The 26,605-nt window shown below is 43.3% G+C and overlaps 1 protein-coding gene across 7 annotated transcripts in view; it reads right to left on the bottom strand.

The window, feature by feature from the left end:
- The window catches only part of TP53BP2 (tumor protein p53 binding protein 2), an 87,960-nt gene that overhangs the window by 43,178 nt on the left and 18,177 nt on the right, over positions 1 to 26,605 (bottom strand). For all 7 annotated transcript variants that reach the window (XM_058275268.2, XM_058275269.1, XM_071207765.1 and 4 more), the window contains 3 exons: positions 24,711 to 24,858; positions 7,884 to 8,000; positions 3,512 to 3,594 (listed from right to left, as the gene is read on the bottom strand). In XM_058275268.2, the coding sequence (XP_058131251.1) occupies positions 3,512 to 3,594; positions 7,884 to 8,000; positions 24,711 to 24,858 (348 nt within the window). The remainder of the gene's footprint in view (positions 1 to 3,511; positions 3,595 to 7,883; positions 8,001 to 24,710; positions 24,859 to 26,605) is intronic.

The following is a 26,605-nucleotide window of genomic DNA, read 5'->3' on the forward strand; positions in this document are numbered from 1 at the left end:
TCCTGAAGTTGATTTATATTGGAGAGTAGTGTCTGGTCATGTTGAACATATTAGGGGAGCCTCAGAGAGCTGACTTGGAGGATGGGGTGCCAGAGGAAAAGAAGGTATGTACAGCTGCTAAATCCATCCCTCGTGCACCGCGGGGGAACTGAATGAAGTGTTCAGTGATGTCGCGCTACGACTTAACAATGCCGACCTTCTCAGGGCAGGGGCAGCACATGCATCTGCCCAATATAGCATGGGTCAGTTCACACCTGTGAAAACAATCAGGTCTTACTTACAGAACATGGTAACCTGGGTAATAACAGATTTTCAGATCCAAAAAACAAAATTTCCTTTAAGTTGGATCACTTATGGAAAAAAGCAAGTGACCCCAGTCAGACCAAGTAGCCGGAGGTCTGTCTGAAGTCGTGGAGAGAATCCTGCGACAGTGCTTGAGGGCCTACGGGGAAATCACTATTCCAATGGCTTCTGTCCTGTTTATACTAAACCACAGAAGGGTCACAGGCTATCACTCAGGTACTGAGAGCCCCCGTCTCAGCGCAGACACTGGCGTGGTCGCTGGAGAGGAGCGTGGATGTTCTCCTCGCACCACCGGCAGCCCAGGTGGCTGGAGCGCTTACGACGCAGGCTTGCCGCGGTGAAGACGGCAACACTCCGACGTTCGCCATGAAGGCACAGGACTCGACATCCGCTTCGGATGAAGCAACTGCCAAGGAGCTGACAGCAATGCCAGCACAGGCAGGGCTCACCGGCAGCTCCCAGCTACCCGCACCCAGACTGACTGGAGCAAGCCTGGCGAAGAAATGCAGAGTGCTTAAAGGCTGAAGGTAGAATTCTTCAGTACGCGGGGGCACAAAAGGATTCATTCAGAGTGTGGTCCTAAGATAAACAGGTGGTTTATAAACAGAAGTGATCGTTTGCTAGGGCTTTCAAAGATAACTGATTTCCTAGCCTCATGCAATACTGCTGAACTTCCAGCGCTGTTTTGATTCATTTCTGTTTTCCACTCTGTAATTTTCTGTTCCACTCTAGCTACTTGTAAATTTTTTTTTTTTTAAGATTTGTATTTGGGAAATGGACTTGGCCCAGTGGTTAGGGTGTCCGTCTACCACATGGGAGGTCCACGGTTCAAAACCCCGGGCCTCCTTGACCCGTGTGCAGCTGGCCCATGCGCAGTGCTGATGTGCGCAAGGAGTGCCGCGCCACGCAGGGGTGTCCCCCGTGGAGGGGAGCCCTACACACAAGGAGTGCGCCCCGTAAGGAGAGCCGCCCAGCGCGAAAGAAAGTGCAGCCTGCCCAGGAATGGCTCCGCCCACACTTCCCATGCCGCTGACGACAACAGAAGCCGACAAAGAAACAAGACGCAGCAAATAGACACAGAGAACAGACAACCGGGAAAGGGGGGAAATTAAATAAATAAATCTTAAAAAAAAAAAAAAGATTTGTATTTATTTATTTCCCCCCTTCCCCTCCTTCTGCCTGCTGTTTTTGCTGTCTGTGTTGTCTTCTCTTCTCATTTTCTCTCCTCCAGGATTCCCCGGTCTCAAGCCTGGAGACCTCTGATTAGGAAAGAGGTGTCCTGTCAATCGCACCCCCTCAGCTCCTGGATTCTGCGGCACTTCACCTTGACTGCTTCCCACCCCCACCACCCCATGCGTCAACGTCTTGCTGCATGACTCGCGTGAGGGCAGCACTGGCTCACCACGCGGGGGCTCACGTGGGCACTGGCTTGCCCGGCGGCCACGCTTTCTCTTCTCCTTTTCTCTTCTCCAGGAGGCCCCAGGGATCAAACCCAGGTCCTCCCACAGGAGAGGCGGCAGTGCTCACACTTAAGCCACATCCGCTTCCCACTTTTTTTTTTTAATTCTGCCACAGAATGAAACAATGGGGTGAGGGGTGGAGAATAAATAAAATAAATCTTCTAAAAAAATTTAAGGATGTACAAATGAGAAATGTTAATAAAAAGAAAAAGAGGGAAGCGGACGTGGCCTACCATATGGGAGGGTCCAGGGTTCAATACCCAGGGCCTCCTGACCCGTGTGGAGCTGGCCCACGTGCAGAACTGCCACGTGCAAGGAGTGCTGTGCCACACAGGGATGCCCCTGTGTGGAGTGCGCCCTGCAAGGAGAGCCACCCCCCGTGAAAAAAAGCACAGTCCGCCCAGGAGTGGCGCTGCACACACAGAGAGCTGATGCAGCAAGATGACATAATAAAAAAGAGACACAGTTTCCTGGTGCCACCGGGAGTGCAAGCAGACACAGAAGAACACACAGTGAGTGGACAGAGAGCAGACAACCAGGAGGGGAGGGAAGATAAATAAATAAAATAAATCTTTAAATAAATAAATAAATTAAAACCACATTGACATAGCACTACCCACCTATTAAAATGACTAAAATTAAAAATAACAAATGTTGGCAAGGATGTAGAGGACCTGGAACTCTCCAGTGGAAATGTAAAATAATATGACTACTGTGGAAGTTTATAGCAGCTTCTTAAGTTTCTTAAAAAGTTAAACACACACCTGCCATATGACCCAGCCATTCCATTCCTAAGTATTTTCCCAAGAGAAATGAAAGCATATGTCCATACAAAAACTTATATCCCAATGTTCAAAGCAGCTTAATATGGAACAGCCGAACACTGGAGATGAGTCAAATACCTATCAACAGAAAATGGACCTGTAGTTCCTTGAGGGTGAGTGGAGAGGACAGAAAGGGAGGGACTACAAAGAAACACAAGGAAACTTTGGGCGAATGATGGATATTTCCATTATCCTGATTATGGTGATGGTTTCATGGAGATATATACATGTCAAAATTTATCAAACTGTATTCTTTAAACGCATGTAGCTTTTTGTAGATAATTATATCTCAGTGGAAAAAAAGATACATTGGATCAAGATGCACTCAAAGCCTGGCAGCAGCTGTGACCATTTTGGTCATCTTTACATCATCCTTTCACCACTGCAAGATAACTCTAAGATCAAAGAATGAGGAAAGGCAGAGTAAGAGCAACTGGTACCTTAGATAATATGAATTCTACATATATTTACCACAGATTGAAAAAAGGTAATTTAGCTAAACCCTAATAGTATTAAAAGTTTTGAGTCTGACAAGAAAGTGTCTATAAAGTACCTACATCGAGGACACTTGCAATTCATATGCATTAACAGCACATTACTATGACGGTACTTTTTTCCTAAAAGAAATAACAACAAATAAAAATCACAAAATAACGGATACTTCCTCACACTTACTCAACATTATTTTGCCCTGAATTGGTACATTTAGCATCCAACTTCTTACAATAGTCAGTCACATAGCAACCATTAAATACTGAATGTTTCCATGAAATAATGCTTATTATGAAATAATTTTCTAAATAACCTTTTTAAGAATCCCATCCTCAATCCACTGAATAACAAAGTAATTATAAAAGTGATTTAAAGGTTAAAAAAGCAACATTATTACGGTTTATAAAGTACAGTAAAAAAACAATCACTTACACCATTCTCCTTTCTCCGATGTTCACCAGGAACTTTTACACCATTTCTTTTTAAACCTGGATCCTGAGACCTTGGTCCACTCACTAAGCACAAAATTAAAAAACTAGGCATTAGCACTGAAGAGGACAAATATTGTACACATCAGTTCATTTCCGAATCCTGTCATTACTGCTGTTTGATACTTTAAAACAAAGTATTTTCTAAAAGCCAAGGCATTCAGGTCCTACAGTTCAGTCTACTTTGGAAAGTCAATTACTTGTATGGTGACTAGTTAGCACTAAGAAATACCACATGCTAACGATGTACTAGGAAAGCTGCATGACTCAGAAACCAAAGAGGAAAATTAACAAAATAATACACTTCAATTAATGGGGGTAATTTACACCATTTGCTTAGAGCTGCTTCTCCTGGTTGTCTATTTAGCTATACAGACATGAATTCAAGAATAGCTTCATCAAAATAAGTGAAAACTGAATCAGCCCATCCTTGGCCTCATTTACAGTGTGCGTAACTAATAAGGGAAGGAGGCAACTGAAAAAGAGCAAGTGGTATCTTGACTATTTGGTCCTGAGGTTATTCTGTGGGAATTCATAAGCACTTCGAGTACCTCCCCATTTAGTTAAGTGAAAAAAAAGTTTGAAAAAGTATTAGCTGGAAAACACTGTGGCAGGGGGAGTGGGTGTAGCAAAGTGGCTGAGCACCTGCCTCCCACTTACCAGGTCCAGGGTTCAATCCCCAATCCCTGGTACCCCCTTAAAAAACAAACAGAAAAACAAACACTGTGGCAGAAAAGAATTTTTCAGGCCCATAAGGGTCTATCAGTCCCACTTAATGCATCGTACGAGGAAACTTAGTCTTCCTTTAAACTAATACATTACAAGAAATAAATAATATCAACAAAGAGAATTTTAAAAATACATTAAACTTATACCATACTTTCCAGAAATTAGAAAATTATTAAATTACCTCCCAAGCAATTTTAGGTTAAAATTTCTTTGGAATCAAATGTCTACTGAACCTAATGTGAATATGTGCTAATATTCCTATGCCGATAAATAAACAGACATATCAATCCTCAGAGCCAATTATCAGGTAACATACTTAAAACCAACCCTAAGGTATTAGCTTTTTTTTTTTTAGGCAATACCAGGGATTGAAGGCATGGGAAGCAGACGCTCAACCACTGAGCTACATCTGCTTCCCAATGAGAGCTTCTTTTTTTTGCATTTGTTTTGTTTTTAGGAGGTACTGGGGATCATACCTGGCACCGTGTACATGGGAAATAAGTAAGCAACCATTTAAGCTACATCTGCTCCTCTTAGCTATATTTTTATTTATTTATTTTATTTTTATTTCATTTTATTTTTTTTAGGTACCCGGGACCTTGTATGTGGGAAGCCAGCACTCAACTCCTGAGCCACACTGGCTTCCCAGAGTTGATTTTTTCATTCATTTTGCTTGTTGTTCTTGTTTTTTCAGGAGGCACCAGGAACCAAACCTGGGACCTCCCATGTGGGAGGCAGGCACTCAACCACTTGAGCCACATGTTCCCTTCGCTTTATTTATTTTCCCCTTTAGATTGATTTATTCCCTCCCCCCCCCCTTCTCCTCCTCCTGCCCTGCTGTTTTTGCTGTCTGTGTTGTCTTCTCTTCTCATTTTTTCTCCTCTAGGAGTCACTGGGATTCGATCCTGGAGACCTCTGATGGGAGAGAGGTTCCTTGTCAACTGCACCGCCTCAGTTCCTGGTCTCTGCTGTGCTTCACCTTGACTCTTCCCTTGTCTCTCTTCAAATTCGTCATCATCTTGCTGCATGACTCACTTGTGCAGGGCACTGGCTCGCCATGTGGGCACTCTTTCTCTTCTTTTTTACCAGGAGGCCCAGAGATCGAACCCAGGTCCTCCCATATGGTAGGCAGAAGCCCTATCACTTGAGCCACATCTGCTTCCCACACTTTATTTTTAAAATACTTTTTTCTCAAACAAAATAGATCAGGTAATCTGTCACAGTAATTCTGCAAGGAAATAAAAAACATCTAAAATTTAAGAATAGCTGCTTTCTTTGCTGCATCAAAGGGGCAGCAGCACTTAACTAATATCTCTTCAGATGTTCAGTTATATAATTTGGTTAAAGAGTAAAAAGCAAGTGTTTTAAAAATTATTTCATGTACATTCTGGGCCACAGATAAAACTGGGAAAAAAACGACAACAAAAAAACCACTAAAAACAAAAACCATGCTAACAGCCTCCTAATCCCTAACGTAGGAATTCTAGACTGAAAAGCAGGACTGTCTTGTCACAGGGTAAATGCTGTGCGACCCCAGTGTTCTGCAACCACGTGAAAACAGTCCCTTTATCTTCAGATTGTATTTCTCACATTACAGACACGCTGAAACTGCATACTGTACTATTGAGAGGCTATTTAATAATTTATCCAGGACAATCAAGAAGATAATTGAGCCATAGATGAAGCATAAAATTCAATCCATTCATCAGAAGATGTAAGCAATAACACAAAGAACAAAATAAAATAAAATGCAAATACCAATTTACAACTACAAAAAAAGAAGGCTTAGGGGAAAAAATGTTTACTTGAAATAAAATTACAGACACCAGCACTGTCGACAGCCCTGTAATCCAGCCTCCTTCAGGTGATTCAGGTTCCACTCCTGGCTCTGCCTCCAGGTGTGTGGCCTCTGACAAGCCACTTACCCCCTAAGGATTAGTGTGTCTTATCTGTAGTGTGGAAGAGGCCAAACTATGTCAATTCTAGGGCCCCAAACACTCTAAATTTAATATTTTCTAATTGCTTGGTACCATATGGACATTTGTATTAAAGCAATACTTAGTAACAAAATTGAGATTTTATGACACCCAATAATTAACATATTACTTCCGTTCTTACTCCCAATAATTAACACTGAAGTCACAAATTACGCTAAACTCTCCATTTTAAAGGTTCCAGCATTTACAGAAACACACAGCAATCCTTCCCGCTGGGAACACGGTTTCCCCTCAATCTCAGAGTCGAAGCTGCTTATTTCTCTCGCACCCAAAAGACCTCCAGGGCCACACCAATGGCATCCTCGCCGCCTGGTGCGGCTTCCACCCTTCGCAGTGCCTTCTACCCTCCCCTATTGCCACCTATAAACGTCTCACGACCATCAGTCATACAAGGGACCACCTAACTCCTCTGTCTCTCCACCTCCAAGGTCTGCCTTCACTCTGATGACCACCTTTCCCACGGAACGATCCACCCAAAAGCTAGTTCTGTGGCACCTCTGCTCCATTCCAACCCAGGCTCGTTTCATGGCCAAATACAGGATCCTACTGCCAGCAGTGCTCTGCCTCTGAAATCTTAAAACACAGAAGTGCTCTGCCTCTGAAATCTTAAAATAGACGTGCTCTGCCTCTGAAATCTTAAAATACGAACATTGTTTTTCAATGGACACGTCTCAGTCCGTCTCCTTTGCGTACCTCCTTGCCCTGCACCTGGCCTGTAGTCGAGGACTTCCAGGCTCTCCGTCCTGTCCATGCTCCCACAGCCCACTCCCAGCCCCACGTCTTCCCCAGCAGCCTGAATGGCACGGCTGTGCCTTGAACCCCTGTCCTGCCGACATCCACCCTCTCCTCTCCACGGACCCGCCAACGAATCTGTCTTCCACAAGAGCAGCGAACCCTGGATCAATCCAACCGCCAGCTTCTCCATTTACAAACCCCCCCGCCCCGGGCTGCGGAGCATGCTGGAGGAAATCAGTCTCTCAGGGCCTCCAGCCACCACTGGCCTGCGCAGTTCCCCGCAAGCTGGCTCCCCTGGAAAGCACGCACTCCTCCTCTTCACAACAGCGCACCCTCGCAACCCCTCTCCCAGCGTCAGCACCATCACGTGACTCTGCCCTCTTCACCTCACAGAAAACACGTTTTCAGGTGAAAAATCCCTCAGCCTGCTCCCACAAAACGCACAGATTTACTTGCGTCTGCAGCAGTTTTCTTTCTATTCTTTCTGTCTTCTTGTCTAAGAGCAATCTCTCCACCAGGGCTGTGGCCACACCTTCTCAGGGATCTTGCCAAATCAATTATTCCCTCTGCCTTATATTTTCAACCTCTTGCTCTACTGCCTCCCTTCCACCCACACTGAAAAACTATGGTCGAACTTCTCCCGTCTTCAAAACAAAGCAAACAAAACCATCACCCTTTCTCTCCTCCGAGAGCCAGGTCTTAAAAAGAAGAGTCTATCCTCACTGTTCAACTTCCTTAACACTCATTCACCTCTCAAAGTACCTGGCTCCTGGTCATGCGCCACCTCCTCCCAACTATTCCACTGCACAAAACAAAAGCTCAAATTTTTGTTATGATTCATAAAATACCACCTACCAGTGTCCCTGCTAGGAGGGCGGCGTTCATGACGAAGGAAAAAACGAACTTCATTTCTCTGACTTCCAAATCGTTGCAGAACATCAAACATTCGCTCATTATCAGCAACTGGACGTTCTAAAAGAAATGAATTGAGATCACATTATCTGTAGGTGAAAGAAAAGAGTTAACATATTTACTGTCTATACTTCACGCAAACTGCATTACGAGTGTAGGAAACACTTAGACTCTGAGATTTTTTTTTTCATTAAAGAACTCAGAAAATGAAGTATCACAGATTTTCCACACATGGAATCAGTGTCAAGCCAGAGTACTGGAAAGAGGAATGGATCTGGGCCAGCAATAGAGAGCTCAAGATTCCAATCCAGTGGACCTTTAACTAGCTGGACAGCCACAGGCATGCCATTTAAATTCTCTGGGTTTCAAGTTTCTAATCAGATTAGTCTCTCAGGTTCCTTCTAACTCCAATGTTTTATGACTCTGTAAATATACACAGAGAAACAAATATACAGGTAGAAAAATCAAAACAAGTCTCTAAATATCCTATTCTTACTATCCAGTAGGCCATTAATACTTTCAAAAGCAAACTATTAAAAAATCAGACATTCATTTCCAACAAAAGGCTATTTATTACAGTGGACACATGTATCCACCTGCCTCCTCTTCCAACAGACTGCCAGTTTTCAGAACTTTTCCAAGACAAAAAGGGCACAGCTAAGCACCCTAATAAATAAGCACTTCAGGAGAAATGACGTGTCTTGAGCTCCCCTAGAGAGCTAGGAAAATCTTTCAAACTCGAAGGACCCAGGATATAAAATCCCAACATACTATCTGTGGATGCCACTGCTGAAAATCAGAGAAACTCAAAGTTACCACAGTTTTTAAATGTAAGAAAAATGAAATAGGCACGTGCTGCTCCCACTCTTCTGGCCCCACTTTCTCCACGTCCCTGAAGTGCTCTCTCTACTGGTCTGCGGGGAGAACATGCATCACGGGGTAGCGCATAGGCTGTTTTAACACTTTTACTTGGCACCTTATGATATGTGGTTGTTGCCAGCAGCTTACATTTAGATTGTGTCTTTCTAGAAGCAAGCATCGAATTCATGCCAGACCCTGTCTACAGTAAAAACGGCAGTGTTCTCACAGGTGAGCGTCAAAATCTGACTTTGTGGCACTGCGGACCTCAGGTACAATCCATTTACTCACACAACACCACGTGGCCAGGATTCCACTAAAGATCACACTTTCCTTTTTAAAGCAGTGCGTGACTGTTACATCATTAAATTCCTTTACTTGTATTTAGACTAGAGAGGGTACAAAAAAATGGGCTTTGCCATTATAAAGCTCTGCATCCCAACCCATCTGTATGTCAAAGCTAATATAAATAGAAATCCCACCCAAATACCACAAAAAACACACTCTGGGGTTTCTCTTTGTTAGGGTGGAGCACAATAGTTGGAGGATTTGTGGAGTAGACTGGTCATGTAAACAATTAAGGCTACATGATGGCATATGGGACTGACTATGCAGAGCTTACATCCCAGGGTTAAAATATGGAGAGACAGTGATACGAGGTACAGAGCGCTCAGGACAAGGGCCCCCAGCTTTCTCCGTCAGTGGTGGGGCTGGGGCCTAGGCTGGAGCTGCCATCTGATCTGGATGGAAAGAAGCCGGTCCCCACCAGCACTGGGATCCTCAGTCACCCCCACTTCCCCTCGTGCCAGGCGTGGAGTTAAGATGGCGGCTCCCGGCCTCTTTCTGGCTTGGACAGGCTCAAACTTTAGCTGTTCTCAGGATTATACTTTAGCCCACCGAATTTACTCATCAGTAGCTGAAGTTGGTGCCCAACCGTCCCTTCCTCCCGTTTCTGGGAAGTGGAGCTTCCAATTCCAGCCATGGAACAGCTCCCGAGGCGGCTTGTGCCTCCTGTGGAGGATGAGCACCAGCCTCCAGGGCGTGGAGCCTCTACTCAGGAGTCTTCTTTGCAGATGGGAAGCCTCCTCCTTCCATTCCCCTTCAAGGATGTGGCAGGATGCTCTTCTGGCCTCCCGGAGGCCTCAGACAGGTGCTTCAGCTGCTGCAGAGAGCCCTGGGTGCTTGCTGACTGCCCTGAGGCAGGAGCTGACTCTGGGAGCTCCTTGCTCCACGCCATCTTGCTGGTTGTCCCCGGTTGGTTTATTTTTGACTGATATTAACATCTTGTAATATTAATGTATACTTGTTCAGTTTCAAATAAAAACAGTCTTTTATATGGAATATTACCCATACTCATATTTCTTTTTAAGAGTTTTACTGAGATATACTCACATATCATACAATCCATGCAAAGTGTGCAATCAGTGGTTTTTAGTATAATCAGTGTTGTGCATTCATTACCACAAAAAATTTTAGAACAATTTCTTTTCTCCAAAAAGAAAAACTCCCCAACCCTTAGCAGTCACCTTTCAATCCCTCTCTTCTTCCCCAGCCCTACATAACCATTAATCTAATTCCATCTTTATAAACTGATTTATAGTTACATTTTATGTAAACGAAATCATACAATATGTAGTACTCTGTGTTTGGTTTCTTTCACTTAGCATAATGGTTTTTGGGCTTTTTTGCCTGATATTAACAACTTGTAACACTAACCTAAATTTGTTCAGTTTCAAAGAAAACAGTCTTAAATATGCAAGATCACACATTCATATTTTACATGAGGCTTTGCTATGCTATACAGTCCCATGTTACATTTTTTAGTTTTCCTTCTAGTAATATTCATGACCTTCGACATTCCATCTACTGTCATACACGTAAGTTAGCACTGCTAGGTACAAACGCTGTCATATGCTTGCACCATTTCCAAAGATTTACAACCTTTTTACCATTTCTGCACAGATTAACCCTCAGCTTTCCATTCTCTAACCTCATTCTATTTTCTGTTTCCTGGTAACCTACATTCTAGTTATTAACTCCATGAGTTTACACAATATATTTATTGTTCATAATAGCACAATCCTACGTATTTGTCCTCTTGTGTCTGGCTTGCTTCACTCTACATAATGTCTTCCACGTTCAGCTATGCTGTCATACACTGCACGTCTTCATTTCTTGTTGTAGCTGCATAACATTCCACCAGGTGCACACACCACAGTTTGTTTCTCCAGTCATTGGCTGATGGACACCTGCATTGCTTCCATCTTTTGGCAATTGTGAATAAAGCCACTGTGAACATGGGTGCAGATGTCTGTGTTCCTGCTCTCAGTTTTTCTAGGTATATACATAGTAGTGGAATTGCAAGGTCTTATGGCAAATCTGTATTCAAGTCTCTGTATATGTCTGTTAGGTCTAGCTCATTTATCGTATTGTTCAGGTTTTCTGTTTCCTTTTTGATCATCTGTCTAGTTCTATCTTATAACATGAATGGTGTGTTGAAGTTTCCAACTGTTATTGTTGAGATGTCTGTTTCTCTCTTCAGTTTTGCCAGAATTTGCCTCAGGTATTTTGGGGTACCCTGGTCATGTGCATAGATATTTAGGTCTTATATTAGTCGGCCCAAAGTCTTCTGCAGCAGTTTGATATAGTTATGAATTCCAAAAATAGATATTGGATTATGTGTTTTTTAGAATTCATAAATAATATCAAACGGCTACAGTCCACCCTCTGAATCACAAAAATGACATTACAATATTCGAAAAACCTTAAATCCTTTCAGTTAGCAATGTTACGTACAAAATCATATCATAATCAGTTTATAGAAATATAGTTTGTCTTGGGGCAAAGTCCCCTTTGGCTGTAGATCTGTGACACTTATAAAACAATTTATCTGCTTCCAGTACAGAAAGAGACAGACAAAGGATAAACACTGCATTACCGGCAGGAGAATTATGGAGGGAAACATGAGTCACTGGTCCCCTACAGTTCTGAAAACCTGCAGGGTACACTTCATTAGATTTCAAAGTCCGAGAGTCATTCTTTTTTTTAATACTGGATACATATAAAATTCTTTTAAATCATACAACATGTTACACAATATATTTGGTTCCTACAGTATTTCTTTTTTTTTTTTTAAAGATTTATTTTTTATTTATTTCTCTCCCTTCCCCCCTCCCCCCCCCCCAGTTGTCTGCTCTCTGTGTCCATTTGCTGTGTGTTCTTCTGTGACTGCTTCTATCCTTATCAGCAGCACCAGGAATCTGTGTTTCTTTTTGTTGTGTCATCTCTCCGTGTGTGTGGCACCATTCCTGGGCAGGCTGCACTTTTGTTGCATGGGGCGGCTCTCCTTACAGGGCACACTCCTTGCGCGTGGGGCTCCCCTACGCGGGGGACACCCCTGCGTGGCATGGCACTGCTTGTGCTCATCAGCACTGTGCATGGGCCAGCTCCACACAGGTCAAGGAGGCCCAGGGTTTGAATCGCAGACCTCCAGTATTTGTCTTTTTGTGTCCGGCTTGCTTCACTCAACGTTAATGTCCTCCAGGTTCATCCACGGTGTCATATGCTTCACAACTTAATTCCTTCTTACAGCTGCATAATATTCCATCGTGTGATACACCACGGCTTATCTATTCATCCACTGATGGACACCTGGGTTGTTTCCACCTTTTGGCAACCGTGAATAACACCGCTATGAACATCAGTGTGCAGATGTAGTTCACGTCACCGCTCAGATCTTCTGGGTGTACACCCAGTAGTGGTATTGCAGGGTCACGTGGCAAGTCTATACTCAACTTCTTTAGGAACTGCCAAATCGTCCTCCACAGTGACCGTACCATTCTGCACTCCCACCAACAGTGAAAAAGTGTTCCTATCTCTCCACATCCTGAGAGCGACTCTTAAGATGATGGTTTCTTTTCCCCCTTGGGGCTTAATGGGGGCTCACCCTTTCTACAGGCTTGCCCAAAGACCATTTTCTTGGTTCCACCCTCACCAGGCATCTGCGTGGTGCCTGAGCTCCAGACCTCACCTTCCAAGAACACTGGGGTGACAGCCGCACTTGCCCCGACCTATGGAGAACACGTCCATCCCTCGCAGAGCACTGGGGTGCTGGCCTCACACTCCCCAAGCCCTGGGGACTGTGCTCCACTCTCTCTGTAGCCTGGGGTGGCAAAACTCTCCCTGAACAGTAGGCTGGAGCATCCACCCTCTTGAACTGCTGGGGCCAACTCGCCCTCTCCATACACAGGGGTGGAGTTCTTTTCTTTGCCCAAGAAGACGTCTTAATTCCAGATCTCAGCTTCCATGGTTTTCCTCTTAAAACTGTCTTGCCTTCCATCTCTCCCCTCCACATACCTTTTAGTCCAGGCTTACAGTAGTTTTGTTCATACAGCTCTCGCAAAAAGCTTGTTGGTTTAGCATGTAGGAAGCAGGGGTCGAAGCCATCAGACAGTAAGATTTTCCACAAGTTAACTTGTGGAATTCATTTTCAATTCTGACTTACAGGTTCTAAATTTAGTTAATTCCTCAAGTGGGGCACCATTGTCTGGGGCCTTGATTTCTAGAGTCTTGGAGTTTCCAGAAGCAGTTTCTGGTTTCTTTGTGCCCAACAATTCAGTTATCAGCTTATCTCTTTCCTCTAACATTTTGCTATAAGCTTCAAGGAGAAGCCAGGCTGCATTTTCCACATTTAGTTTGGAAACTTCCTTGGCTAAATGTCCAAGCTTATAGTTTTCAAATTCTGCCTTCCATACAACATCAGGAGCCAACCTTGCTAAGTTCTCTGTCACTTTAAAACACGGATCACCTTTCCTCCAGTTTCCAGTAACAGTGCCATCGATTGCTTCTAAGGCCTTTCAAAAGTCTCTTTAGTGTCCATATTCCTGCCAAGTCTCTGCAAAGCAATTTAGGCCTTTTCTATCAAGCATCTCACAATTCCTCCCAAAAATGCCTTACTCATTTATAAAACCACTCCAGCATTTTGGTAACTGCAAAAGCACAATCTCACTTTGCCACACCAAATTTTGTATTAGTCAGCCAAAGGGGTGCTGAGGCAAAGTACCAGAAATCTGTTGGCTTTTACAAAGGGTATTTATTTGGGGTAAAAGTTTACAGTTACAAGGCCCTAGAGAGCCCAACTCAAGGAACCAGAAGAGGTACTTCCTCACCAAAGTCTGCTGCGACATGTTGGAGAGAGATGATTGCTGATGTCTGCAGTTCAGCCTTCCTCTTCCTCTGGAGGCTCCGTGGGCCCAGCTTCTGCCCATCTCAGCTGTGGGCTGGCAGAGGGCTCTGCTGCTCACTTCTCTTCAGCTGCAAACTACCAGGCAAATGGTTCATCTCTCCTTGGGGCTCAAGGGGATCAAAGTCCTCTGCCGTGTCTACGGAGTTCTCTTTCCTCTCTTTTCCCACGTATCCGCTTCTGCGTCTACTTCTGTGTCTCCTTCACTGAGAGTCCACTTGTGCAGCCGACAGCGAGGTCGGGGGCTCACACTGAGCCACCCTAATGATGTGGTTGAATCAAAGCCCTAATCATAACATTATTTAATCAAAGGCATCTCAGCTGAATCTAATACAATCAAAGGGTATCACACCCAGAGGAAACCACTAGTTTACAAACATAATCAAATATCTTTTTTTGGAGTAAATAAATTAAATCATACTCTTACAGGATTATTATTTCTTCCTGGTCAATTGTCCCTTTTATTAATAGATAATGACTCCCTGTATCTCTTGTAACTTTTTTGCATTTAAAGTTTGTTTTGTCTCATATTAGTATAGCTACCCTTGTTCCTTTTTGGTTAGTGATTGCATGGAATATCTTTTTCCTCTTTTGGTTATCCTTTCTGCTGGTCTTCTCCTCTACACACTCCTCCAAACTTGTCTCTCCTGTCTTTTTCTTTCAGGCTGCAAGTCTCCCTTAAATACTTCCTGTAAAGCTGGATTATTTTTTACAAAATCTTAGTTTCTGTTTATTTGTGAATATTTTAAACTTTACCTTCATATTTGAAGGGCAGTTTAGATTGTTAAAGAGTTTTTGGCTGGCAGTTTTTCAGTACATAATTATGTCATACTACTGTCTTCTCGCCTCCATGGTTTCTGTTGAGAAATCCACTCTAAGTCTTACTGGACATCCCTTTTACATGATGGTTTGCTTCTCCCATGCTGCTCTCAGAATTTTCTCCTTTCTTTGGCATTTGACATATTGAGTAGTATGTGTCTCAGAGTAGGTCTATTTGGATTTATTCTGATTGGGGTACACTGCTTCTTATAGGAGATGTGGGAAATTTTCTGCCCCTTTTCCCTTTTCTACTCCTTCTAGAACTCCCACGACACTTGATGTTTTTGCTTTTCCTATTATTTTTCAACTCCCTGAGTCCCTGCTCATTATTTTCCATTATTTTCTCTCTTCCATTTCAGCTGTTCTCTCTTCTGCATCACTTATTTATTGTCATTTTGAGTCTGCTGTTGTATGTCTTTTATGTGTTTTTTGATCTATTGTTTTTCATTCACATAAACACTGCTGTTGCTCTTTTTTAAAGATTTATTTATTTCTCCCTCCACCCTCCCTCCATTGTCTGCGCTGTGTCCATTTGCTGTGTGTTCTTCTGTGTCTGCTTGTATTTTCATTAGGCGGCTCCAGGAACTGATCCTGGGACCTTCCAGAGTGAGAGAGAGCTGATCATTCTCTTGCTCCACCTCAGCTCCCTGGTCTGCTGTGTCTCTTATTCTCTCTCCTCTGTGTCTCTTTTCATTGTGTCATCTTGCTGAGCCAGCTCTCCTGTGCAGGGCAGCACTCCACCTGGGCCAGCTTGCCTTCACCAGGAGGCCCTGGGTATTGCTCCCTGGACCTTCTGTAGGGTAGACGGGAGCCCAACTGCTTGAGCCACATCCGCTTCCCTCTGCTATTTTTCAATTCAGGTTTTTCTTCTTTGTGCTCGCCCAGTGTGCTCTTGATGTCCCTTATCTCTTTAGTCATATTGTCTCTGAACTCACTGATTTGATTTAGTGGATTGGAATGAACCTCCTTGATTAGCTGACTCAAATCTTACGTCTCTTCTAAGGCTTTGATATATTCCTTTGCTAGGGCCATTTCTTCCATTTTCTTAGTATGGCTTGTAATTTTTTGCTGATCTCTAGGGTTCTGATTATGATGGTGAGTTTACGCTGACGCTCAATTTCTCTCTCTTGTATGGGGATTTCGTAGCAGGAGGCTGTTACTGCCATTCTTTCATTCTTGGTTCAGTCTCTTGCAGCTCTTTAGGATTCCTGTTTAGTGGCTCAAATCTGGTCATGGACCCAGTAATGGGTTGCAGACTGCTTCCAGGAGCCTTGGAGATGAGGCTGCAAAGCCCGTAAAAATCCTCTTACTTGCTAATTTCCTCACATGCACTTCCTTGGTCCGCCAGCGGATAGTGCTCTCTGGCAGCCCTCTCAGTTCAGTGCCCGGTTGGAGAGAGTTTGTAGCAACAGGGCCCGAATCACCGTGTTAGACCATCCTGCCCGGAGGCTACTCCAAGCCTCTCCTTCAGATTTCCTGAGGCTTGTCTCCAACCTTGGCCTGCAGCCCCCTCCCTTTTCCCAGGTGTCTGTGAGGGTGGGATCTCTTTCACCCCCTCCAGGCTCCAGGACAAACACAGTGTGGTCCACCCGGCCTGGAAGGGCTCCGGGGACACAGCAGGCCGGACCTGCTGGCCAGAGCCGAGGCAGCCTTGGCTGTGCCCCTCTCTCCCCGCTGTCCCAAACGAGGATTCCAGGCTGTCTGTTCTGAGAGCAGGGAGCGGTGCCGGCGGCTCCAGCTGCAACCTTCACTCAGCGTTTCCTGAGGAGACTCCTGTCCTTTGCCCTCTCCCTGGGTGGTGTCCAGCCCTCCCCTGGTGCCCCAAACCCTCATTGTTCTCAGGCCCTTTCTGCCTGTCCTTAACTTCTTTTCTGGGAGAGAAATGAGTTGTGAGTTCTGTAACTCTCCATCTTAAGCCTCCAGCACTATGTAGCCTTTTGAGACTGCCTTTTTTTTTAGATTTTATTTTTATTTATTTCTCTCCCCTTCCCCCCTCCCCCCAGTTGTCTGTTCTCTGTGTCTATTCACTGCGTCTTCTTTGTCCGCTTCTGTTGTCAGCGGCACGGGAATCTGTGTTTCTTTTTGTGGCGTCATCTTGCTGTGTCAGCATTCCGTGTGGGCGGCACCATTCCTGGGCAGGCTGCACTTTCTTTCACGCTGGGCGGCTCTCCTTACAGGGTGCACTCCTTGCGCGTGGGGCTCCCTTACGCGGGGGATACCCCTGCGTGGCACGGCACTCCTTGCGCGCATCAGCACTGCGCGTGGGCCAGCTCCACACAGGTTGAGGCTGCCTTTTCTCCTGCAATGTCTTGCTCTTGAGTCCCATGTAAGTTGTGTGTGTCAGCCGCGTACTCCTTGTAACTGCTGAGTCCATGTATGGATGTGCCAGTGTTCGCTTGTGCTTTCTCCTTTTGAAGGGCATTCTGGTTGTTTCCAGTTTTGACTAGTGTGAATACAGCTGCCCTGAACAACTGTAGATTGGCTTTTGTGTGAATATAAATGTTCATTTTCCTGGTATAAGGGTATAATTGCTGGATATAAATGGTTAGAGTCTGTTTAAATTTTTTTTTTTCTTTTTGAAAACTTCCAAACTCTTCCAGAGTGACTACACTAATTTACTTTCCCACCACCATTGTATAAGAGATCCATTTTCTCCACATCCTTTTTTAGTGTCACAATCTTATTTTTAAGTACTAGGGGCTGGGGATTGAACCTGGGACCTCACGTGTGGGAAGCCGGTACTTAATCACTGAGCCACATTGGCTCCCCTGAGTTGGGATTTTTCCTTTATTTTGCTTGTTGTTTTTTTATTTCACTTGAGCTATATCTACTTCCACTATCTTTTATTTTAGCTCTCTGATAGGTGTCTAGTGATAGCTCATCATGGTCTTAGTTTGCATTTCTATAATGGCTAGTGATGTTGAAAATCTTTGTATGTGCTTATTTGATATCTTTATATCCTTTTTAGTGAAATGTCTCCTTCTGATCTTTGCCCACTATTAAAATTGATTTTTTAAACTGTTGAATTTTGAGGGCTCTTTATATAGTTTAGAGAGCCAGTCCTTTGTGATATGGTTTGCAAATATTTTCTCCCAGTCTGTAGCTTCTTTCATCCTCCTAACAGAGCAAGTTTTTTATTTTAGTGAAGTTCAATTTTATCCATTTTTCCTTTTATGGATTATGGGTTTTTTTCCCATTGATGAATCACAAGGTTATTCAATACAGACATGTTCCACAAGAGGTTAAATAGTCATGGGGTTTTCCAAGCAGCCTGGTTCATCCCAGAATGCGTTCCTTGACTTTGCTTTGAACACAGGAACTGACCAAGAGATAAGATTTCCAGAGCAGGGTAATGGACATGACCTGAAACTTTTCAGGCTATCCTCTGTCTTCTATTGGAACTCACCGGCTCCAGGGCTTTTCTCTTTGGTAATTCTAAGCAGGTGGCCTGTGGCAAGCCTGAGGACCGGCTGTTTCACCACCGCAGCCTGAGGCCCAGCACGCAGAGCACGCAGAGCAGGTGCGCGACTGCCCGGACCCTGGTGGCGGGGATGCGCGGTGCCGCCCCCAGCTGCCCTGGTCCCCTGGCCAAGCCGTGGGCAGCAGTGCTCCGGGCAGCCCCAGGGCAGAGCCCCGGTGCCAGCGCCCCGTCTTCTACTGGCCCGCTCCCCTTTCTCCTGGGTTCTTTCGGGAATGTTCTGGTTTTTGTTTTTGTGCCATATCTAAGAACTTTTGAATAAACTGTGAGGTTTAGGTTAAGAAGTTTAACCTTGTTACCTTTTCCTTTATAGCTCCTCTTTTTGCAGATTTTTCCTAGCTCTTAATCTCCACTAATTTTCTCTGCAATTCTGTCTATTCTACAGTTTATCCATACACTGAATTTTTATCTGTTAGTATTAATTTTTCATTTCTATTTGGTTCTTTTTCTTATTTCCTGGGCACTTTCTTTAGTTTCTTTTCTGTGTGGATATTTTCAAGTCTGTCTTAGTTCTTCAAACACAGAAACGGAATTGTTTGAAATCTGTGTCTAACAATTTTTTCATCTGAAGTCTTTGTAGGTCTGTCTCTATTTCAGTTTCTGCTTTGGTCCTTGCTTCCTTGCATGCTTGATCATGTTTACATGTTTTACTGCTCATTTTTTGCAGAAAGTTGTTTGTACAGATTCCTTGAGAGCCAAAATGAAGGTACTGTCCTCTAGAGAGACTTGCCTTTTCTTTTACCTAGGGTTACTACTAGTCAGGGACTACTTTATAAAAAATCCCATATGATGTGAATTTTTGCTGCACATCTGTACAAGAACTGCTTGTAGGGATTTTGTTGTTGGGTAGTTGTCTTCTCCTCTTTCGTAGCAGGACAGTCTGCCTTACTTGTTGCATCTTAGAAGCTGGCTTCTGTTTCACCCTTTCCTGAGGATAGGTTCTACCCTGGGTTCTACCCTGAAGGACACAGGAAGTCTTATCAGCCCCTCCTCTGTGGACAAGCCCTAAATTTTGGTTTCTGTCCCCTGGGTCCAGCCAGACTGCAGAAGTGCAGCTCAGGTTTGCCAGGTGCACTAAATGCCCTCAGTCAGGACAGGGCCTCCTATGTAATCTTCCCAGACTCCTGCTGCCATGCAGTATTTGGCCTAGCAATTCCTCACAGTCTGGTCAGTTCCTCAATGCTTTCATGAAGACGCTTTTAGTAGTTTATTGATTATTTCTGGAAATACTAAAGGATGTGCTAGCGCTGAAAAGAAGAGAGAGACACGGAAGACAGTCTAGAAATGAAGACTGTATCAATAAAAGTAACTAAAAGTGTCAAAAGAGTGGTAAAAATAAAATGACCGATAAAACTCAATCAGGAATAAACTTATACAATGATGTAAAGCACTTGTTTGTATTCAGAAAACTGCAATTCAATGTTAAAAGAAATTTTAAAAGGTCTAAATAACTGGAAGAACATTCCATGCTCATGGATTGGGAGGCTAAATATCATTAAGATGTCAATTCTACTCAAATTGATATACAGATTCGATAAAAATTCCACCAGCATTTAAAAAAAAAAAAAATTGGAAACACAATCATCTAATTTATTTGGAAGGGTAAGGGGTTCTGAATAGCCAGAAACATCATAAAAAGAAAAAGCAAACCCTTATCTCCAAACTTTAAATCATATTACCTAGCTATAGTTGTAAAAACAGCATGGTACTGGCATAAAGACAGGCACATAGACCAATGGAAGTAAACTGATGATTTAGAAACAGACCCTCCCATGTTTGGTCAAGTGATTTTTGACTAGGCTGTCAAACTCACACAGCTCGGGCAGAACATTCCATTCAACAAATGGTGCTGAAAGAACTGGATATTCATAGCCAAAAAAAGGAAAAAGGACCCGTATCTCACACCTTATCCAAAAATTAACTCAAAATGGATCAAAAACCTAAAAGTAAAAGCAAGAACCATAAAGCTTTTGAAGAAATCATAGGAAAATATCTTCAGACCTGGTGGCAGGTGGTGGATTCTTAAAGGAGATAAGAGGAGGACTGAGATGGACTACTGATGTTTAATGTATGTAGAAGTTTTAATTGACTTTACTGTAATAGTGTGGAAAAATATAGAGTGGATGGTAAAAATAGTAATAACTAGTTTATAAATAGGGATGTGGCTGAAAATGGTAGTCTAGGGATGTAAATGCCAATTGACAGAATGCTAGAGAATAATCTAGGGACTGAATAGCACAATAAAACAAGACATGGATGAGAACTGTGGTTGATGGTACAGATGCAAGAGTGTCCTTTGTGAGCTAGAGCAAATGTACATCACTACTGCAGGGTGGTGGGAATGTGGAGGAGATGAGAAAAATACAACTGGAGTGACCTGTGGATTGTGGTTCGCAGTAATAATATGATATTCTTGCATCTATGCCAAAGATGTACTGTGTTGATAATGGGGCAGTATGGAAAATGTGTGCCAAATGTATGCTTTGGACCTGGTAATAATCAGATAATACTGCCTTATCTGTAACAAATGTTCCACCACAGTGTGGTGCGTTGGTAGAGGGATGTTGTTTGGGAATTCTGCACATGTGCATGCTTTTTTATAAGTTTACAACTTTTGTCATAAAAACATATTTAAAATATAATAATAGGATGGGTTGGGGGGAAAATACACCAAATGTAAGATAAGGACTATAATTAGTAGTAAGATTTTGACAATATTCTTTCATAATTTGTAACAAACATCGCACGACATTGCAAGGTGTTGGTGGAGGGCTGATGTGTGGGGCTCCTGTATGACGTTATGCATGTTTGCTTTGTAAGTTCACAACTTTCATTATACACTTATTGTTTATGTATGTTCATATATAAATGATATAAAGATAATAATAATAGGGTGGGCTGGGGGAAAATACTTTGGTTAGTAGTACTATTTTGACAATTCTCTTTAATCATTAGTTAAAAAGGTTTAATAACAATGCAAGTTATTGGTGGTAGGGTGAGGTATGAGAGTCCTGTATGATGTTATATATATTTGTTTCCTAAGTTCACAACTATTACTATGCACTTATTGTTTATGTTTATGTATGAGTGATATACTTCAATAAATTACAAAAAAAAAAAACCAACAGCCAACCAAACCAGGAAGCAGAAGCGGAAGCGGAAGCGGCTCAAGTAATTGGGCTCCCGTCTACCACATGGGAGATCCAGGGTTCGATACCCCGGGCCTCCTGGGGAAGGCAAGCTGGCCCTTGTGGCGAGCTGGCCCATGCAGGAGTGCCGGCCCAAGCAGAATGCAGGCCCACGTGGAGAGCTGGCACAGCAAGATAACATAACAAAAAGAAACACAGAGGAGAGGCAATAAGAGACACAGCAGACCAGGAACCTGAGGAGGCGCAAGAGAATGAGGGCCTCTCTCCCACTCCGGAAGGTCCCAGGATTGGTTCCTGGAGCCACCTAATGAGAATACAAGCAGACACAGAAGAACACACGGCAAATGGACACAGAGAGCAGACAACAGGGGAGGAGGAGTGTAGTAAACAAATCTTTAACAACAACAACAACAAAAAATACCAACCAAAACAAAATATGGACAGTAGTTTATGGTAATATATTAATAATCTTCCATTAAGTGTAAAATTTTAAAAAAGGAAATATAGTAAGTGAAAGAACTAGACAAAAGGTACTACATATTGTTTGACTCCACCAATACAAAAGATACAGACAAATAAGTTAGAGAGAGAGAAACAGCATAGCAGCTATGTACAGCAGGGGCTAGCATAGAGAGTCTGAGAGGTGACTATTAAGGGGTAGCGTTCTTTTGCTGTCCACCCGTTTTTTCTGTTTTACTATTGGAATAATGCAAATGCTCTAATAACTGAAGTGATGAATGCACAACTGTGTGATTACACCAAATACCATTGATTGTATACATAAGCATCGATATGGTTGAGTTTTTAAGGAAGTACCGCATGATTTCATTTGCAAAACTTTCTCAAAACAGCAAAACTAGAGAGATGGAGTACAAATCAGTGGTTGCCAGGGATCACGGATGTTCAGGGAGAGGCAAACAGGTATAAGTATATGGGCACAGCAGGAGGAATAGTTCTCTATCAACTGCTATGGTGATTACACAAATCCTTGCATGCAATAAAGTGACATTTTCATTTGTTTAATACAAAATTCCTGGATTTGATATTGTACTATAATTGTGTAAAATGTAACCATGGGAGGAAACCTGATGAAGGATAACAGGACCTCTTTACTTTCACAACTTCCTGTGACTCTATAATCATTTGCAAAATACAAGTTTTAAATAATGGTAGATATACACTCAAATATAGCACCATTCACATTACATGTAATTAGAGTAAATGCTCCAGATTTAACATGCATTAGCAGACTGGATTTTTAAAAATTCAAATATGTGCTATTTTCAAAAGGCACACCTAAAACATGAAGATACAGAAAGGCTGAAAGTGAAAAGATGGAAAAATGTATGCCATGCAAATTCTAACAAAAGGAAGCGGGCATGGTGATATTATTATCAAATGAAAGTACTAGAACTTTTACACATACACCCTACATAAAGGACTCAAAACATGTTAGAGAACCAGATCACCTCTCATAGAGCAAAGGGTCAGAGTGAACTGCTGCGAAAAGCTCAAGGAAGATAAAAGTCAGACCTGGTTTCTCGAGGCCAGGCCTCAGTACTGGGAGCAAAGTCAGTATGCAGGGAGTTCTCTAGCCCAGGCCTCTCTGTATGAGCTCCAGGTGGAATCAGCATTTCAAGGAGGCACGTAAGCCTTGGCAAAGGGAACGAGCACTTCTGCTAAGAAAATGTAAGAAAAAAGAGCAGGTATGCATTCAGAGAGAAAGGAGGCTGAGGCAGCTCACTGCAGACAGTTTCAATTACCTAAGTAAAACATGAAAATAGGTAATTCATGGCAGGAAGGAGGGACCTGTCTGTTTATTTAGTCATTTGGTAAATATTTATGAAGCACCTGCTCGGCATCAGCACTCTCCTTGAGCAATAAGCAAGACAGACAAGGTCCCTATTCTTAGGGAGTTTATATTCCAGTGTGTGTGTTGGAGGCTAGAGGGATTAAAAGGGCAATAAACTAGTAAATACAAAACCTCAGACAGGGATGTGTCATAGTGATGGCATGACAGAGAACATGGTGGCTTTTAGCAAGGAGTTCAGGGCAAGCCTCCCAAAGCAGACACATTCTAGATGAAATCCAAATGAGCAGAAGAAGCCACCAACGGAAAGAGGGAGAAGGAGAGCAACAGAGGCTGTGGGCGCGGCGAGTGCAAAGGCACCAAGGTGGCAGAGAGCTTCGGGCACTGAGGAAAAGAAAGAGCTGCGGGACCAGGGCAGAACTGTGGAAATGGTACCGGGTGACACAAAGACTATGAACCTATAGGACTTCAAGACCTAAGATTTGGACTTTTTTCTAAGTGGAAGAGAAAGCCCCTAGAGGCTCCTAAGCAAGAAAGTGAAGTTACCCAACTTTTATTTTAAAAACATCATTTGGGCTTTATACAAACGGTCTAATCTGGCTCCTGTAAGGATGGAAAAAGAAGGAAGTAAAGCAGAAAGCGTACAGAAGACCTTCTGGAACATGCAATTGTAGGAAAGTCAATCAAAGGTGAATAAAAGGGTGGGATCTGCCCAGGGAGGGCTCATTCAGCTGAAGCCAGATATCGTGAACGATGTGAACACAATTACCACAGTGTGTAACTTGCTCTGGGACATTTCACAGCCTCAGGAGAAAAAGGAAACAGTGGGGGTTTACCCAAGCAGTGTAGGAACAAGGCAGAAATGATGCAAATTACTCCCACATCTACAAACTCCTAGCGGGCCAAAGATAAGCCAACCTTTCTCATTTTAGAGTGCCAAAGAACCGCACTAAGGGATTAATAACTCCAAGGCTTAAAATAAGCCGTAAATGCACCACAGCCTCCCGCTGCTAGAGCCCTCCAGCCTTAAATCGTTCTCCCAAACCCTGCACACACTCAGAGACAGCAAAACAGGATGTCTCAAATTTCTAATTAAATGAAGCCTAAACATACAAAAAATACTTTGGAGTACGATACATTTGACCTCATGTATCCTTCCATCCAGAAACTTCTACCTGGTACATAAGCCACCATGACCTTTTATGCCATGGTGTCTTCATTTTATTCCAAAAAAAGAATCCAGCAAATGGCCTCGTAAGTCTCAACAAAGCTGAAAGGAAAGTACCATCTCCTGACGGACATGTCAGTCTACAGTTCCTCTGTGGAGAAACTTGAGCGTTCACGCATAGTGCCACTTCTACAAACCAAGAACAAAGGACAGCCTCGCTACCGCAGAGGCTGGGCGCCCGCATACCGGAGCCGCACCACACTTCGGCCAAGTGGCACTCGCTCTCGCCAGGCTCTTTGCACAGGTCCACCACGTCTCTGCAGATGGTTTCAGGCGTCACTGGGACTTCCGTGAAGTGCTGCTCGCTGTTACTGAGGTACACCGTAAGAAACATCTGAAACAAAGAGAAACCAACAGTTAGCAATACCACCGGAACTAGCGGCTTTCACTTTTTATTCGTCCTAGAGTCCCTTCTCCAAACAAAAGCTCATTAAGAGCCCAAATGTAGAACCCAACAGCTTGGCTTTCTTCTGGCCCAAGCGGGGACGAAGGATCTGGAGTCTCCCACGATGCCCTTCCCCTCTCCCTGGAGCAGAGTCACACCAGGTCCCTCAAAACTCAAATTAAATACCTCCAGTCCAGTTTTATCAAGTTATTTACCAAATACTTACTAGTTTTCAGTATATGCCAGACCCATGCTACAAATCTTCCTATCTACTCCATGAGGGTTATACAAAGCCCCTAGTTGGAAAGACACATGAGAACATAACACGTACTGCTTGTTAGAGGGAGGGTGGTGTGCAATACAGCAGGAGGCAGGATTTGGAGGGAAATCTAATTTTTATACCATGTGCATACATTCCCTACTCAAAAAATATATATTTTGGGAAGCAGATGTGGCTCAACCACATGGAAGGTTCTGTGCTCAGGTCCCGGTGCCTCCTAAAAGAAGACAAGCAGACACCGCCCCTGCTGGAAAGAACGGATGCCACAAGCCCACCGATGCCACAGTCGCAGGGAGCGGGTGTGGCTCAGTCCACTGGGCACTTGCCTCCCATGTGGGAGGTCCCGGGTTCAGTTCCCAGTGCCTCCTGGAGAAGGTGAGCAATGAGCAGATAGACAAGAGAACCATCTGCGGTGGGGGTGGGATAAATAAATAAATAAGTCTAAAAAATATATATAAAAAATATATTTTAAAATCAAAAGTATTTTTTTTTAATTTTTTTATTTTTTATTGACTTTGTAATAATATTACATTAAAAATATATATGTGAGGTCCCATTCAACCCCACCCCCCCACCCCCCCTCTCCGCCCCCCCAACAACACTCGTTCCCATCATCATGACACATCCATTGGATTTGGTAAGTACATCTTTGGGCACCTCTGCACCTCATATACATTGGTTCACATCATGGCCCATAAAAATCAAAAGTATTTTAAAGTAAATGCCTACTTTAAAGCATAAGAACTCATCAACCCAGTCAATAAGTAGAAAATTTAAAGTTTTTGTCCTAGTAAAGATAGAAAGTGTATCTTAAAAACATTGCTAATAAAGAATCCAAGTTTCCCACCTGTTAAATTACAAAAAATATTTGTTAAATCCCAATGGCAAAACTGAGTGAAAATGCAAACAAGTTGTTGATGGCAATATAAATGAGCAAACCTCTTTGTTCATTCAATTCGATGAGTAACCTACTTGATACAAGTCAATATGTATCAGGATTTTGTAAATATCAAATAATCTGGAAGAGTAATCCCACTGTGAGAATTTATCCTGTGAAAATAATTCTGGTCAAAGAAAAAATGCGAAAGCTACGGACCGTAAACTTAATCAAGCAGTCGGCTGTCTTTTTATAAAAAGTAACTGATGACGCCATGTTAAACACTGGGAAACGTGTGGGTTTTCAGACTACTGAAAAATGCAGAATGAGTACTGTTATCACGGAGACAGTCACACGGCTTCAGCTTCTGTCACCACTCCAGAACGGAGGAAGCTGCACTAGACCTGCTCTGTAAAAAGGCGGTGTGCAATTAGGGATGATGATGGAAACTGGGTCCTCGAGGATGGCCAGGGTAAGAGAAGGCCTGCACCAGACAACAAGCAGCCCCTCCACAGCAGGCTGGCCTGGGAGCGCCCTCA

This window comes from Dasypus novemcinctus, chromosome 13 (assembly GCF_030445035.2).
Source record: "Dasypus novemcinctus isolate mDasNov1 chromosome 13, mDasNov1.1.hap2, whole genome shotgun sequence".
NCBI lineage: Eukaryota > Metazoa > Chordata > Mammalia > Cingulata > Dasypodidae > Dasypus > Dasypus novemcinctus.